General features: G+C 37.1%; 1 protein-coding gene across 1 annotated transcript in view; it reads right to left on the bottom strand.

The window, feature by feature from the left end:
• mybpc2a (myosin binding protein Ca) overlaps nt 1-16,705 on the bottom strand; it is a 78,698-nt gene that overhangs the window by 40,690 nt on the left and 21,303 nt on the right. Inside the window, exons 4-10 of the mRNA XM_028456160.1 lie at nt 7,096-7,173; nt 6,878-7,026; nt 4,639-4,756; nt 4,422-4,470; nt 1,563-1,650; nt 318-370; nt 7-63 (exon numbers count right to left, since the gene is read on the bottom strand). Coding sequence (XP_028311961.1) covers nt 7-63; nt 318-370; nt 1,563-1,650; nt 4,422-4,470; nt 4,639-4,756; nt 6,878-7,026; nt 7,096-7,173 — 592 coding nt within the window. The remainder of the gene's footprint in view (nt 1-6; nt 64-317; nt 371-1,562; nt 1,651-4,421; nt 4,471-4,638; nt 4,757-6,877; nt 7,027-7,095; nt 7,174-16,705) is intronic.

Raw genomic sequence — 16,705 nt, 5'->3', positions numbered from 1 at the left:
TCCAACCTTTTCTTCAGCAGCACACTGAAGTCCAGATCACCAGCATCCTCATCTGCATCTCCACTGGAGTGAAAAAAAGGGAGAACATGATGAATGTTTTAATTCACGCTATAAACAACACAGTTGTACTAATTAAGGGATCCTCCACTGTTTTTACAAATGTGGACCTTTGAAATGTACTTATTAGAAGATCACTATCATTAACTTGTGGCCCAAAAAATAATCTATGACCGCAGGGGGCGACACTTCCAACTCAGCGGTTTGTTAGTAGACAATGACGCAGAGAAGAAGAGCTCTCCTAAGGGACCTTCTCTCACCTCCTAAGGGTGCGCCCAATCTTCCTTCCTATCTCCTTTCCTATCCACTTTTCCTTAACCCCGTAGATGACATCACAGGAGTTAGGGGAAAGGCCACCACATTGTTTTGACAATCAGACGCACTTCCACTAGGTGACGCAATAATTCGACGGCATTGAAGGTTAGTGACGCCTGCCAGGTTGAAAAAACTATAAATTTCCTCAAATGGACTAAAAGCACATTAATAACCCTGTGCCTTTAAACACTGATATAATCATTAATAATCACAAGGTTTGAATGTAAATCAAAGGAAAAGAGGTTACCAGGCTACGAGGAACCAAAGTGAAACTAAAAGAACGAAAATGGTCGTTCACACTCACCTTCTACTCACTAATCAACATTAATCCAAAATAAGGATTTAATTAAATTGTTACATTTATGCAAGATATAAGCCTACATAGCATTGTAGACATACACATGTACAACCACACAAAGCATTTCTAGGTGAATGAAATGTGTTGAATAAAACATAATGTGAATAAAAATGTCTCTGAACCTTTTCCTTGGAATCGGTTTTATGTCAGTGATAATCTGATCATATGGCTACATGTAGTATGAAATGGGTTTTAGATTATTTAAAATTGTTCAAGGCAGATTATTGCATGATCTGCGTCACTTTTCAGTAATCGTGAGTTTCCGTGAACACTCTGATGAGCGGGTCCCTTTAAATTTTGACGCCGCAAGGAATTGTGGGTCAGCATTATGTGGTCTCCTTTGGTAAAGGATGCATCAGTGTTTCCTAGGCCAAAGGAGGTCATAAAGGAAGCATTGAGCCTCTTTTCCTTAACTTTTAGAGAATTGGAACACTTTATTATGGCCGCCACTTAAACACCTCCAGGGGTTGAGGAAAAGTGGATAGGAAAGGAGATAGGAGGGAATATTCAGACGCAGCCAGCCTAAGACTAAAACTAAGATGGCTGCCAAAAACAACACTGTTGTTAGACACTGTCAGATACAGTCGTGAATGGTCCATAACAGTGAGCTGACACGCTCTGGTGGCTGAAGTTAGTGAGTAAAAGACTGTTGAAGGACTCCCAACCAAAAGAACTTCTATTCTCAGGGTTTGTTCGGAGACATTTCAAAGATTTTAGGACACATTTGTAAAAACATGGGAGGATCTCTTTAAATGACACTAATGGCAAACATTTAGCCTAATATTACACCGGCCTTCAGTATAAACAAGCATGAGAATCAGGAAAAGCTTACCTTTGTTTTGTCCTGTGGTCGTACAGACACAAAGATGAGAAGCGTGAGAACAAAGCGTTTGGTGACGACTACGACGCTACTGAAGCTGCTGCATGCAACACAAACAGGTGACAACCAAACAAACAATAGACAAGCAACAGGTGGGCAGCACACATGGCATGAACATGAGAACATCAGACAAAAAACAACTTTGATTCTTACAAAAACACATGAGTCCCAAAGTTACGACTCAATATTTGTTTTTCAGTAAAGTTGGACCAGAAAAACGGATCCGCTGGAGTACAGGTCGCACACAGCTGAACAATGTCAACACATGACACCAGTTTATTGTGTTTATCTGAGGAGGCGAAGCCACAAGCATGTGATTGTATCTGATCTAAGCAACAAAATATTAATATTCATGTCAGAGTTAGAAAAAAGACCAATCAGAGCATTAATACAGGAAACACGTATTTTAAGTCATTCTGTGAGTTTTTGTTGTATCATTTTTTGTAGTTTTGTGTATTTCTTTTTTATTTCTTTATGTTTTTGTTGTCATTGTATGTATTTTGTGAGTCAGGTGTGTGATTACATGTATTTTTGTGTGTTTTTGGGGAATATATTTACAGTATTTTTGTTGTTATTTTCTGTAATTTTCTCTCATTTTGTGTTTTTGTTGTTTTCTTGTGTACATATTTTTCATTGTTTTGTGTGTTTTTGTTGTGACATGTGTTTTTCTGTGTCATTATGTGTATTTTTGTGTTCTTTTCCGAGTCATTTCTGAGTATTTTTATTGTCATTTGCTGTATTTTTCCATAATTGTCTGTATTTTTCTGTCAGTTTGTGTGTTTTCGCAGTCATTATGTGTATTTTTGTTGGTTTTTTTTTGTCATTTTGTTTATTTTTGGAGTCGTATTTTTCTGTAATTCCCAGCATTTCTCTGTTTTTTTGTGTGTTTTTGGAGCAATTATGTATAGTTTTGTTGCTGTTTGATTTTGGATTCTTGATTATTTTTGCTGTCATTTTCTGTGATTTTATGTATTTTTGGGGTCTTTTTGTGTTTTGTTGGTTGTCTTTGTCTATTTTTCATTTTGTGTGTTTTTTGAGAGTCACAGAATCCAATCGAGAGCCGACTGTCCTCCGCTGAGCCGCCAGTCGCCCATGTCTCCTCTAAGAGACAGCACGTGTGAGTGAGCGGTGCAGTGTGGCTACATTAGCATTCATTATATTTAATGAGAGATTTACTTTAGTCGATACGTTTCACGTTTAATATAAATATGCATTCGTTTTGCAGAAAAAAAGGTCTGCTACGCTTGTTTTTGGTGCACGTGGAATCACGTGGGGGATGAAATAATGTGTATGTGAGTCGTCAGTCATCCTCTCGTGCCTAACAAGGTGACGAGCGGCGCGTGGCGTGCGGCGATAAATGTCTACAGGAGGAAGCGCTCGTTGTTTCCCGCCTTTGGAGAGTGTTTTTCTGGCACGGTCGAGGCTCATTCAACTCCTCGGAGAGCTTGATAAATGCCAATAAATTCCGAGGTGTTCTGAGTGATCATGCTCGTCTTATGGATGAGCTGCTCACCCAAGGAAAACATCCATCCGTGTTCCCTTTGCCATGGCGATGGGGGTGAAATGTCCCCAGATGATAATGTTGTCACCCACAGGACTAACAGAATGACTGGAAAACAACATTCATCCTGTCGTTCTGACACATTATTTAGTGGAGCGGAGCACTTTGGGGATCTTCTGGAGATGGACCGGAGCCATCATTTAACACTGAGTGATGGAAGCAGGTCACGGCAGCACGGCCATGTGGAGCACCATCATCAGAACTCTGAAAGTTAAACAACACTTGAATCTATGTTGACTTTAGAATTACGGTCACGTTACAGCTCCCAGCATTTCTTCATGGGGTCGCCAAAACTTAGTTTGGAGCTAAAGTCACGAGAGTGGACCATTTTAAGTCATTCTGTGTGTTTTTATATTTTTGTAATTTTCTGTATATATATATATATTTTTTTTGTTGTTGTTGTCATTTTAAGTATTTTTGGAGTCATATTGTGTGTTTTTGGTGTCATTATGGGTAATTTTGTTGTCTTTTGGGAGGCAGTTTGAAGTATTTTTGCATGTTTTTAAGTCATTGTGTGTCTTTTAGATTTTGGGTATCATTTTTGAGTGTTGTTGCTCTCATGAACCTTTTTCAACGACTTATTGTCTTGTTTTCGGTGTCATTATGTGTAACTTTTTGGGAAACATTTTTGAGTGTTTTTGCTGTCATCTTGTGTATTTTTCTGTAATTGTTTGTATTTTTTTGTCATTGTGTTTGATATTTTAAAGTCATGTGTATTTCTGTTGTCTTTTGGGAGTCATTTTTGAGTATTTTTGCTGTCATTTTGTGTATTTTTCAGTAATTGTATTTTTGTGGACATTCTTGTTGTCGTTTAGAGTTGATGAAGTAATTTTATGTAATTTTGCTGTCCTTTTGTTTTATTTTCTTGTCATTTTGTTTCATGTTTTTTGAGTCTTTATTGTATTTTTGTTGTCTATTTATGTATTTTTCTGTCACTTTGTGTGTTTTGAGAGTCATTTTGATCATTTTTCTTATCCTTTTGTGTATTTTTCTCTCTCTCTTTGTGATTAAAAATAGATTTTTGGGTGTTTTAGGAGTCATTTTGTGTATTTTCCTATTCTGTCCTGAAGTGTTAGTGGCTCACAATCACACACACACCGTACACACACACACCGTACACACACACACCGTACACACACACACCGTACACAGGTAAAGAAAAATAACATGACATGTGTGTTGACATGTGTGACAGAGGGAGTTGTCAGTGAGGGACAGACAGATGCAGCAGAACGTCATCATCAACTCACGATCGTTTAAACGCATCCAGGATGTTGTCCTGCCCTCCTTCCTGTGCAGCTGAAACCAAAGGAGAATCTGCCGTTAATCAACATCGGCGCCGTGACCTCGTTCGGCCGCTGGACGATGAGGCCGAATGTGTATCAAAGCCAGACTGACTACGTCTGTTAGCTCATAGCAGTGCACACGCTAAGTGGAAAATGACAATCATGTGATGATGCGTCCTACCCTCCACAATGATTTCGAACGGGCAGGTGTCGCACTTGTCTTTGGCGGTGACCTCACAGCGGTATCCGCCCGCGTCTCCATCCACCACCTTGATGATGTTCATCTCGTAGGTGTAGATCTGACAGTGGAGAGGACAATGACACACAGACACACTAATGCTAGTGCTAAATTATTAATCATGCTCTGTAATTAATTCATCTAATTAATCGCTTTTTTAATCTCACCTTAAAAACACTGAAAAAAAAAGCCCTCAACTTAAGGTCTTTTCATTTAATTTACATTATTGTGGCAGATCAAAATATTGATTTATAACAACGTGGCTTTATAAAGTCATTTATTACTTTCAAACCATTTCCATTCCAAGAGTTGCTGACACCTTTAGTTTAGACCATCAGGGGAAATATTGATGTGTGCTTTTGTTAATCTCCAAATAATAGAAAATAGAAATAAAACAAAACATCAGGTCCATATGTAAGTCAAGGCAAGGCAAATTTATTTGTATAGCGCACTTCATACACAAGGCAACTCAATGTGCTTTACATAATAAAACATTCAATTGTTTAAAATCAATAAGAACATTTAAAATCATCAGTAAAATCAATTAAAATCATCAACAAACACATTACATGTAGTGCTATAAGTTAGCACATTAATAACAGTAACAACACTTTTCTGAGCAATACAATTATCAAATAATAATAATAATAATAATATTTACCACTGACTTTGTTCATTTGTCACTCATGGACTTGGGCTCTGAACCACCTCATCTTGTCCGGTCTGGATTGGAGACACGGCGCGCTCGCAGCATGTAGCAGCTAGCACTGTCCGCTTGTGCTTGTGCTTGCTGTCTGTGCTAGCTGCTACATGTTTAGCACAGTGGGCGTGCACTGTAGCTATTCCCACTCAACACTTTGAAGCCAAAATACAGTCTAAGCAGTAGGGTCCGGTGGGAAGAGCCCTGGTAACACACCCCGCCCATTTAGCGTACTGTCCTGATGACTTGCGCAGCCCAGCTACGCTAAGAACTTCATCCGAATCAGAATCTTTATTTGTCATTGCACATGTTACAGAGCAACAAAATATCATTTCAGTTTCATCCCGTTCAAGAAAACATGAAAAGAAAACATGTCATAACATGGGAGGACAGGAGCGGGAGAACTGTGGGTCGCCACAAGGGCGGCGCCCCGAGTTTTAGATGAGAAAATGGGAGAACAACAGTGGGAGAGGTGAGGGGAAAAGGCAGGCTTTAAACTGGGTTCCCTATTGGGGAGGACAGCATAAAATTAGGAAAAAAGTATATTTCCCACTGGAAATTCTACCAATAGCTTATTCAGATCATAGAGGTTATATATTTATCTATTTCAACTGACATATCTAAACGTACTCTATTTAAAAATGAATGAAATCACGTGTTTCAGCTTTCCTTCACGACGTAACTGCTATTCACAAAGAGAGCTACGCAAAATCTGCAGCTGTCAATTATCGTCATATATGACGTCAAATCTCATTTTTCAACCTCAAATTACTTATTTAAAACAAACTTTAAAAAAAAAAAAATTAGCATTTTAACACAATGTAGGGTGATAATAACAAATGATCACAGCAGAGTTTAGGTTTGGGAAAAAATTATGTGACGAGTATTTTAATTTTACAGTTTGACAAACATCCCATCTGTTATCATTGAGGAGGCGGGGTTTATGACCTATACTGCAGTCAGTCAGCAGGGGGAGCTTCATTCCACTGGGGAGCTTGTGCCGTCCATTCTTTTTACAGTCTATATTTTTGTTTTCCAGCCAATGATTTTATTAGACAAAATAAACCCAACATTGTTATTGTAGTTTGTGCCTCAGTATTATGGTATACTGGGAACTCTTGAAATGAGAAAGGTTTTGCATTGTTTGGAGTGCAAAAAAAAAGAGATTAACGGCATCATTTTATTTTGTGTGTTATTTTTTTTCTGTAATTAACTAATGGCAGTCGTTATCTGTACGGTTGTCGTATCAATGAACCGACATTCTATCCGTACGCAGCGCCTCTATTTGGTCAGTTTAGGTCATGTGACACTTTGGTAACTGGACCAATAGCACCAGGAGTTGTCCGTACGGCAACCGTGCAAATAGACACTTTCTTAATTAACCAATCGCGATTAACACGTTAAAGTGGCAGCCCTAGTGTAAACACTATCACAGTTTGTTAAATCAATGCAATATCTTAATACATAACTACGGTGTGTTACCTTAGTGTTACGATCGTAGGTCTCTTTGAACTTTAGATGTTTTCCAGCTTTACTAGCCAGATCCAGCCACTTCCCCTTCAGCCACTTCATCACTGGTTTCCTGGGCAACGTCGTGGAATCCACTTTGGCCACGAACGTGACATCCTTGCCTAACAAAGATGAAATCCACCAACACAGTCATTTTAAGACTCTTTGAATGTGAGTGAAATATGTCCAACCTTTGGTAACGGTGACGCTGTTCGGCTTCAGCACAAACAGGCTGGTCTCTGACTGTGTGGGCGCCTCCCCTGATGCATCTGTGAGGTCACAGAGTCACAATTTTAAACCACAAACACAAAAGCCTAAATTAGAAGAACCGTTTCTTGCTGTATGCCAGGGGTGTCAAACTCATTTTAGTTCAGGGGCCAATTTTTGTGTAATTTTGTGAGATTATTCATGAGAAATTGCCACATTTTTACAAAAATTTTGATTTTTTCCATAATTTTGAATTAAAAAAAATTCTTGCATTCATGTGATATAAGTGTGGGAAAACTTCGAGCCTCTTAAAATATTGTGGAGTTTTATTAAATTTGTGAATTTAAGATATCGACAACTAAATGAATTGGTAATTTATATTATAATTCATGTTTTCTCTTTAATTTTCACTGTTTTCTATGGGCCAAATTGGGTGCTTTAAAGGGCCGGATTAGGCCCCCGAGCCTTGAGTTTGACACGTGCTATATGCGGACAACTTTGATGCATTAACACCCCGAAGCCAGCAGATTTTTGTTTACAGTAGATAAATACTTCCTTAGTCGACTTGTTTCTTTTACAAGCAAACTGATGCAACCTTTGCTTGTCAGTCGTCGTGTTTCAATCCTTTATCTTACATTCAGGCTTTACTGTCTCTGCTGTTCAACACAAGCATTATCGTATCTGGTCCAGTGACAACCTTTGATTCAGAGAGAGCAACACAAATCAATCTCACACACAAACCTTTGATTTGCTGTAATCACAAACAGATATTTATAAATGATCAGTGGGGCAATCCATTGGACGCGTGAATGGATTCAGGGTTAAAAAGTCACATGCCCCCATACCGTAATAGCCATGCTAGCTCCGCCTCCCCTCCTCTATGAGCTCAGCTAATTCCATCCTTTAGTCAGAACACTGAGGACATGTTAAACTTCTCATGTTCACAATGATCTCATTTAGAGCAGACAGTCCGCACGTCACAGGACAGAAGTGTGACAATAAAAACACAAAACGACAGCACGATATAGAAAATGTGAATGAATCTTAAGAAAACACACAAAATGATTACAAAACAAAGTGAAAAGAAAAAAATACAAAACATAAACACAAAAATACAGATAATACAAAAATAGAAAATGGCAAAAATACAAGAAATTCAAAAAATAAATGAATACACACAAAACTACAATAAAGAAACACAAAAATAGAGAAAAAAACAAAAACTAAAGAGCAAAAGTGTACAAAATAAACACACATATACAAACAAATATACACAAAAGACAACATTATACACGAGAACAAATACACAAAATGACAACAAATATACACTAAAAGACAAAAGGTGCAAAAACACTGTAAAAATGCACACAACAGCAACAAAAACACACAAAATTAAAACAAAAAATAAAAAAGTGAAAATAAACAAAAAACACAAAATGGAAAAAAGGCAAAAAATTAAAACACAAATACACTAAACAACAAAAATATACACAAAACGACAGTGAAAGAAACAAAAAATACAGAAAAATACAAAAAAAAAATAAAGAGAAAAATTCAAAAATATCAAAAATCAAGTGAAAATGACACAAAATGGCAAAAATGCAAAAAAATAAAAACACAAATACAAAACAACAAAAATACAAACAAAACAGCAATGAAGAAGCACAAAAAGACGTAAAAGGACACAAAATGACAACAAAAATACACAAAAACACAGAACTCCACAAAACAACAACAAAAAAAGCACAAAAAATGACAGCACAAAAAACAGTAAAATACCCATAACTGCAACATAAACACTCAAAAAACTATAATAAAACACACAAAATGACAGCAAATATGAACAAATTGACAGAAAAACACACTAATACATTTGTTCTTTCCTGTTAATCCTCAGGTTGCTCATTATTTCAAATGCTGACACATATGTTGATAACGTAACAATCACAGCTGTGTGGCTACGCTGTGATAAATATCGTCTATAACTGCTTTAGAGGGACTTAGTGAACCCGCTGGGACTTCATCCACATGCACTGAGACACATGATACATGAGACACAAGCTGTGTTTGGATCAGGGTTCAAAGAGACATGTGATCCCTGGGCCTGGAAACAGGAATGTTGGAATAGAATCATGGATGGATGGATGGATGGATGGATGGATGGATGGATGGATGGATGGATGGATGGATGGATGGATGGGTGGATGGATGGGTGGTGGGTGGGTTGATGGATGGATGGATTTAATGAATTGTGCACAGGTTTGTGTAAGAAGGTCTGTTTTATTATTAAGGAATTCTCAACTCCAAAATAAAACAAAACAACAGCTGCAAATCTTACAAAATTTAGATTTTTTTAATGCTTTTTTCTGCATAAGTCATGATAAAAAGGGATTAAAAAAAAAACACAGGAATGTCCACATATTTTAACCAGTTTTACGCTTCAGAAATGCTAACGCTTTACATCACGCTGCCATTATTATAAATAAGGGCTAACCCAGGGCTCTGCAACCTGTGGCTCTGGAGCCTCATGTGGCTCTTTGACTTTTTTGAAAAGGCTCCCGATAGCTTTAAAAAAACATTAAAATAATAAATTGTTACTTTCTTACAGAGGGTATATAAGAAATTAGCAATTAGCATGTGTTGACCGACACGATCGTGTGTTGTTGAATTCAAGTTATTTTTTGTAGCCCTTCAAATACATAACATTATTCAATATCATTTGTATAGTATCTTATACACTATATTGTCTTCATTGAGAAGGTTTTTTTTTCGGCTCCGGGAGGATTTTAATCCAGGTGAGAGGAGACAAAATGGCTCCTTTAAGAGTAACGTTTGCAGACTGCTGCCCTAACCCAAAATATGCCAACATAGCTCCAGGTGTGAACGACATTTAAAGGTGCAGTCTGCAACTCTTATTGGTGCATTTATTCCAGTTTGCTTTGCAAATACATCTTTTCCAACTCTCTTTGAATGCAGCATAGAAGACAATTGTGATGTCAATGTTTTCCATTTCAAAGTTTTACTGTCTTGACGTTCCTTTATTTCGTCAACTTTATTTATTTTTCTTTAGTTAAAGTTTAAGTGTTAGATAGAGAGACGTCTTCTTTAAGCCCCTTGGGGGGTTTTTGGGGTTTCCCTGGCATTCCTCTAAAGTGTTTTGATTTCTGTTAATGTCTGTCCACTGTTGATACCATTATGTTCCGTTGTATTTTAAACCGTGCCAAATGAAGAAAAAAAAATAATTAAATGACATAGTCGTAGAGCCCATCAACCACCTTTTACTTTGAAACAGACGCTGTCACATTTCACTCTGTTTTTTTTTATCAATGTGAGGTTTTGTGTTTTGCTGCCAAAGTGTTTGATCTCACAGTTTTAAGTTTCCTTTAATCCTCTGACTAAAAATGCATTCATGCACACGACCCGATGAGGACGTACACACAGAGTTAAATAACTGGAGGAAGATGCATAATATTCAATGAAAACAAGCAAAATGTAAACGTGAGCAGGAGAAATACCATATGGATGGTCTGTCTGCGAGAAAATCAAAGCAGCGGAGAAAACAAGAAGAACAGCACATTCATTCAAATTCATTCGGTTCACAAAAGCCTTTGGTGGTCAAAAGTTTTCTTTACAGTTTTCCCAAATTCATTTAATAAAATACTATTCTTAATGTAATGTGCATAAGATACAAGTATTTTGAGTGCTACAAAACAGTGACCATAGAAAATATATATTTTTAATTTAATTTGTTGTTCTTTTAAAAAGTTATTTTTTGGCGCTCGAGTCATGTGACTTGGTTCTTCTTCTGTTCCACAAAAAATGAGGCAGAAAGCGTCCGTCAGCCTGATTTCATCATGAATTTACAACATTAAATGAAAAATGGTGATTTTTGATGACACGGTTCAGCCTCACAGAGGAAGAAGAAATCAGGGCGGAGCTGCTTTCTTCTTGTAAATAGGACATTATATTTATTGTTTTTTTTTTGTTTTTTTTACAGCAGTTTTACTGTGTTTTGGACTAAATGCTGGGATTCATTGGATTTTTCAAGGCAGTGGCTATCCGTACGGTCGCTGAATCAGCATACTGAAATTCTATCTGTACGCCTCATTGGCCAGTTTTGGTCACGTGACTAAAACTAAACCTAAACCTAAACCTAAACCTAACCCTAATGATATAGGGTTATAACCTATCCCTAAGACACTACGTACGTGTTGGTAAACGCACCAATGCACACTTACATGTTTTAATGTCTGAGGAAGGTTTTGAGACCATTTTTGATGGATTCAGTCAGACATGGCATCGCTTTAAAGGTGAGGAGTGTGTTTGCTGTGATGGTTGTTTATTGGAATGGTTTATATAGTTAAAAACGGAAGATTTTAAGCTTTCAAACGGTATATGATACTTGTGATATACTGTTGTATTTGAGGAGCTTTTAATCCCTTAAGAGCGTGAATGAGTGAGAACATGTATTATTAGACCTGCATTCTCGTGTTACTAATCATTTTATTCTATATGTTACACACTCGAGACGGTCTATATATTTAATTCTATTTCTTCTTTTGCCCCACGGCAGAGCTATAGTGAGTATTAGCTAGTTAGCATAGCGTAGATAGTTTTTTTTGAGATTTTATAGCGTAGATTGGGCGTGTCTTAACTGCTCCGAAGCCCCGCCCACAGTCAAGGCATATTTTTTATTTCCCCTCTAGTGGCTCCTGATACTGTTGCATGATAAACACGGCCACACAAAATGTTTAGTGCACATGAGTAAGTCATGCATCCAAGAAGTTTGATGATCATATGAATCAGCATGCTCGATATCACAGACGTAAAGCGCTCACACACTCTCCCATTCGCTGCAGCAGGCCGACATCGTGAAATATGAGGTGCAGATGTAGAGACGTGTGTTTAATGATGGATAGGTTAGTTAGCTTTGCCTCTCGAGCTGAACATCGTTGAAGAGTCCAGTTTGCATGTTCTCGTTGGAATCGTCACGTTTAAGTGGTTTCATCACCAAGTTTGATGATTTTTGTAGTTTTTTCCTGGGGAACATCAATCCCAACAGTGACGTCTGCTGCAGGAGGCTCCTCCCACACGTCCCTCCTGATGGATATTTATTAATAGGCAGAAGTTCCTCACCAGTCAGCGTGTGACTGTGAAAAACACCCATTTGTACGTGTGAAATGCTTTCCTCAGGCTAGAAATATGGGAACTCACAGCTACAGTTAATAATAGGCTTTGAGATTCCGCTCCATTAATAGATTATTATTTTAGGTTGAGTCGCTCTTAGTCTGTTTTTATGGATCCTCTGATTTCACCCCACAGTCCAAAACACCCGCAAACACACACTGTGCCTGTTTGACTTAACTGTGCGTTATCTAAACGTAAAAAGAACGATAAACGGATTTATTTTTGTACAAGGCAGTTGAATATTCTGCTGCAAAGCACAAAATGTAAATTTTAAAGAAACTTTCTCTACAGTCGTCACTCAGTGGTATAAAAGTTTCTTCCCGTCGGTGGACAATGCAATTGCACAGGGACTCATGAGCCACTAGGGGGCTCCAAAGCTGAGTCCTCTGCCTCATAAATATGGTAATAATGAAATAAATCACTATATCATAAGCTGAAGCTTGTGGTTTTACTTTTAAAGTGTAAAATGGTTCATCTTTCCAACACAAAGTAAACTTATATTGAACTATTGAAGATAGATTTTTGTCAGAAATATGTTGGTTGTTGACTATTTGTCCATATTGAACGTATCACAAATAAATAAATACACAATAAAAATACACAGAATGACTCAAAAAACATGATGAGAAAAATAGACAAATTACCCTAAAAACACAAAATGAATACAATTTGAATTACCAAGCCCATAAAATGACAATAAAACCACACAAAATTACAGTAAAAATACTAAACAGTTTACAAAAAGACTCCAGAAACACAAAAAAGAGAGAGAGAGAAAAAATCTACAAAACAACTACAAAAATACACAAAATGACACCAAATCCCACAAATAAAATACACAAAAACACTCCCTAAACACAAAAAACACAACAAAAAAAATATACAAATTGAATCCAAAACATACATAAATACAGGCATAAAAATGACTCCAATAACACATGTAAAAGCACACAAAATAAGAAAATGACACAGATATAGTCAAAAACACACACATTTAATCAAAATCATTCACTAAAAAAGACTACATACAAAATGACTCTAAAAACCCATTAATGAGAGAAAAAATATAAACAAAACAACTCTAAAAATACACAAAATGACTCCAAAAAACACAAAATACACAAAAGTACTGCATAAACATAACAAACATAAACACAATTTAAAAAGGATACAAATGGAATCCAAAACTCCAGACAAAAGACAGACAAAATTAATCCAAGAACATGCAAAATGAGAGAAAAATACACAAAATAACACATAAAAAACACAAAATGAGAAAATTACACAGATGTACTCAAAAAACACAAAAAAATGAATACAAACTGAATCAAAACCACAACATAAAAAAGACTCCTCACATACAAAATGACTCCAACACAACACAAAATCAGACAAAAATACACAAAATAACTCAGAAAAAACCATAACATAAAGTAAATACACAAAAAGACTAAAAAAGAAACCTACATAAAGCCCTTTTATTGATGTGTAGCAGTTTTATTTTAAATGCTGACGTGAATATTGAGCCAATGTGATGCAAAATTATAAAACTTAAAAAACAACATCAGCTTTAAATCAGGAGGAAAACGAAAGACTATAAGTAAAGATCTGACCAAAGCAGCGTCTTCACTTCTACTGTGAGTTTTGCTTTCACCATAATTTATTTGTGTCATAAAGCAAAGGCCAATGGAGAATTACGGTGGGTGGGCTGGATGGTGGTCCTCATAAAAAGATGGTGAGCATAAATGATGGGCCGTATTCCTTTAAGTCCCATCAGCACTTCATCATCGTCTCTCTCTCTCTCTAGACCATCATTCACCTCTAATGACAGGAAGTGCACACAGGCCTCTAGTTTAATGTGGCTCCATAATAACGTTTAATCCCGTGATAAAAGTGTGCACACATACTAAGGTTGGAACCATTCATTCATTGGATCGAGGCTGGACTGGGATCAAAACTCAGCCCTGGCCTTGTGTCCAGACCAGTCCACTACATTATCAGCTCCACCATGTATACAAGCTGTTATTAAGTCACTGATTCTCAACATGTGGCTCTTTATGTCTTCATTTTAATTATTATTCCCCCAGAAAACCTGAAAAGAGAGAAACTTTTTAACCCTTTAGCCACCCTTTGCTAATAAAATGTTGTCCTTTCTTTAACTTGTTTTACCCACTTTTCATCTAAATAAACGAACTTTTGGCAAATAAATACCACTCGTTTCTTTTTTCCCTACATTTTGCCTTTGTTTGTTCCTCATTTTTGCCCTTTTTCACTATAGTTTGCCACATTTTGCCCATTTAAACCTTCCTTTAGCCATTATATACAATACCACCTGGTTTCTCTTTATTTTGCCATTTTTTGGCCACTCTTGACTGCTTTTGGCTCATTTTTGTTACTTTATACTCTTTTCTTGCCAATGTTTTTGCCAGTTTTGGAGCATTTTTGGCCACCTGCTACCATGTCTGCCTGCACTCAATCTAAAATAGTTACCGAATTGATTTTAAGTCACTGAATCGTTTCGGATTGAATGGTTCTAAATTAACCAATGTCATTAACCAAGAATCGTTTCACCCCTAACACATACACACAGAATCCACACAAAAATGCACAATAAAGAGGTTTTTCATACTCTCAGGAGGCTCATTATTTATAACTGCTGTAGGAATTATTCATGCTAACACTTTATGATGATACTTGGTGTCAAAAAGTGATCAAAACTTCAGCTCACACACACACACACACACACACACACACACACACACACACACACACACACACACAGGTTGCATACAGCTCATCCATGCCGTAGGCGTAGTGATGCCCTCCACTGTAAGGATTGGATTAGAAAGGTCAGGATTGTGAGGACCGAGATGAGAGCTACTGCTGCTGTTCTCATCCCACACTCACACACACACACACACACTCACACACACACACACACACTCGCTCGTGTGTCGATCAGGAAGCACTCTGACACTGTGCCTGTTCATCAGACACAGGAGCAGTGACGACACGGGAACTGAGAATGGATCTAAAGAAGCATAGGGCAGGATTTGTGAAAAGATAAACAGTGATTTTAAGTTTTTTTAATGCTAATGGTTGATGAAGCGTTCAAAAGAAACCAAAAACATTGAGCCCACACACGTATCTCCCTATTGCACGTGTGTCAAACTCAAGGCGCGGGGGCAGAATTCGGCCCTTTTAAGCTTCCAATCCGGCCCACAAGGTAGAGTAAAGATGAAATCATGAATTATTGTGTAAACTAGCAGATGAGTTGTAGATTTCTCTGTAGGGTTGCAAAGGGGCGTAAAAATACTTTACATATTTCCACGGGAACTTAAGCTCAAAATAGAAACTTTTCATGGGAATTATTTATTGAAATTAACAAGAAATTAGGTGTAATTTTACATCAATGTATCATATCCAAACACAAATATTAGCATCCATGCAAAATAGATTTATTTGGAAGTAGATGATTATGATTATGATTATTTGTTAACATTAGCACTAGGGATTAGCACGTTTCCCATGCTTGTATAACACGATCAAAAAAAGGATTTTTTTCCTCTTGAGTTGTTCAAACAAATATAGTTTTTATTATAATAAATAATTATTTAGCAAAATGTTCCCTAATTTAAATAATATTGTCACTACCTTGATATTGTAGGTGCCTTATGTACTACATACGTGCTTTTATATAATTTATACATGGAAATGCAAAGTAGCACTTATGTTGAAATTGTTCGATACTCCACCTCTGTGGCTCACTTGAGAACAAAATCCAATCCCACCTGGTGCCCAAGGAAAGCTGGAGGTCAACGAGAGAAGGGGTGTGGAAGTGAGGCAGGGGCTTTTTTGAGGGCAGTAAAAATGCTTATTTTGCACGTTATAAACACCGCTAGCCGCTAACAGCAGCCGTCAACACAGACGGAAGTTGATCGCAAGAAACGAGGAGCACCAGTAGATTCATTACATCACCTCTGGTTCCACATATGTGCGTGTTTTACGTAACATACATTTTTTGGTTTTGATTTATTTATGTATTAATAGCGTTTCAATTCACCAGTAATGTGACAGAAAAACGCTGCTGGTTTGGCTTTTCTGTTTTCCTGTTTTTAGTTTTAAATTAATAATAATAAATTTTAAAAAAAAAATGTTTTTTTTTCTATTTTTAAATTTGGTTTTGAAAAGAAATAACCAAAGAATGAAGGGTACACAGATTTTTTTAATATTTTATTCTGTGTTTGCGCACTACTTCCTGTCCCGCACAGGCTGATCTTTGTTAAATAGCACGGCTCCAGAGTAGAGCAAAAATAGAAAGGCTGCAAATCTGCTGCAGAGGGTTCCAGCATGACGGAGCAGTTACGCAGCTGTGCTGGAGATGATTCACATGTGGCGGAAATTGGC

Source organism: Gouania willdenowi, chromosome 8 (assembly GCF_900634775.1).
Source record: "Gouania willdenowi chromosome 8, fGouWil2.1, whole genome shotgun sequence".
In the NCBI taxonomy this organism is placed as follows: Eukaryota; Metazoa; Chordata; class Actinopteri; order Blenniiformes; family Gobiesocidae; genus Gouania; species Gouania willdenowi.
Note: the sequence above shows the minus strand (reverse complement) of the source record. Positions and strands in the feature narration are given on the sequence as shown.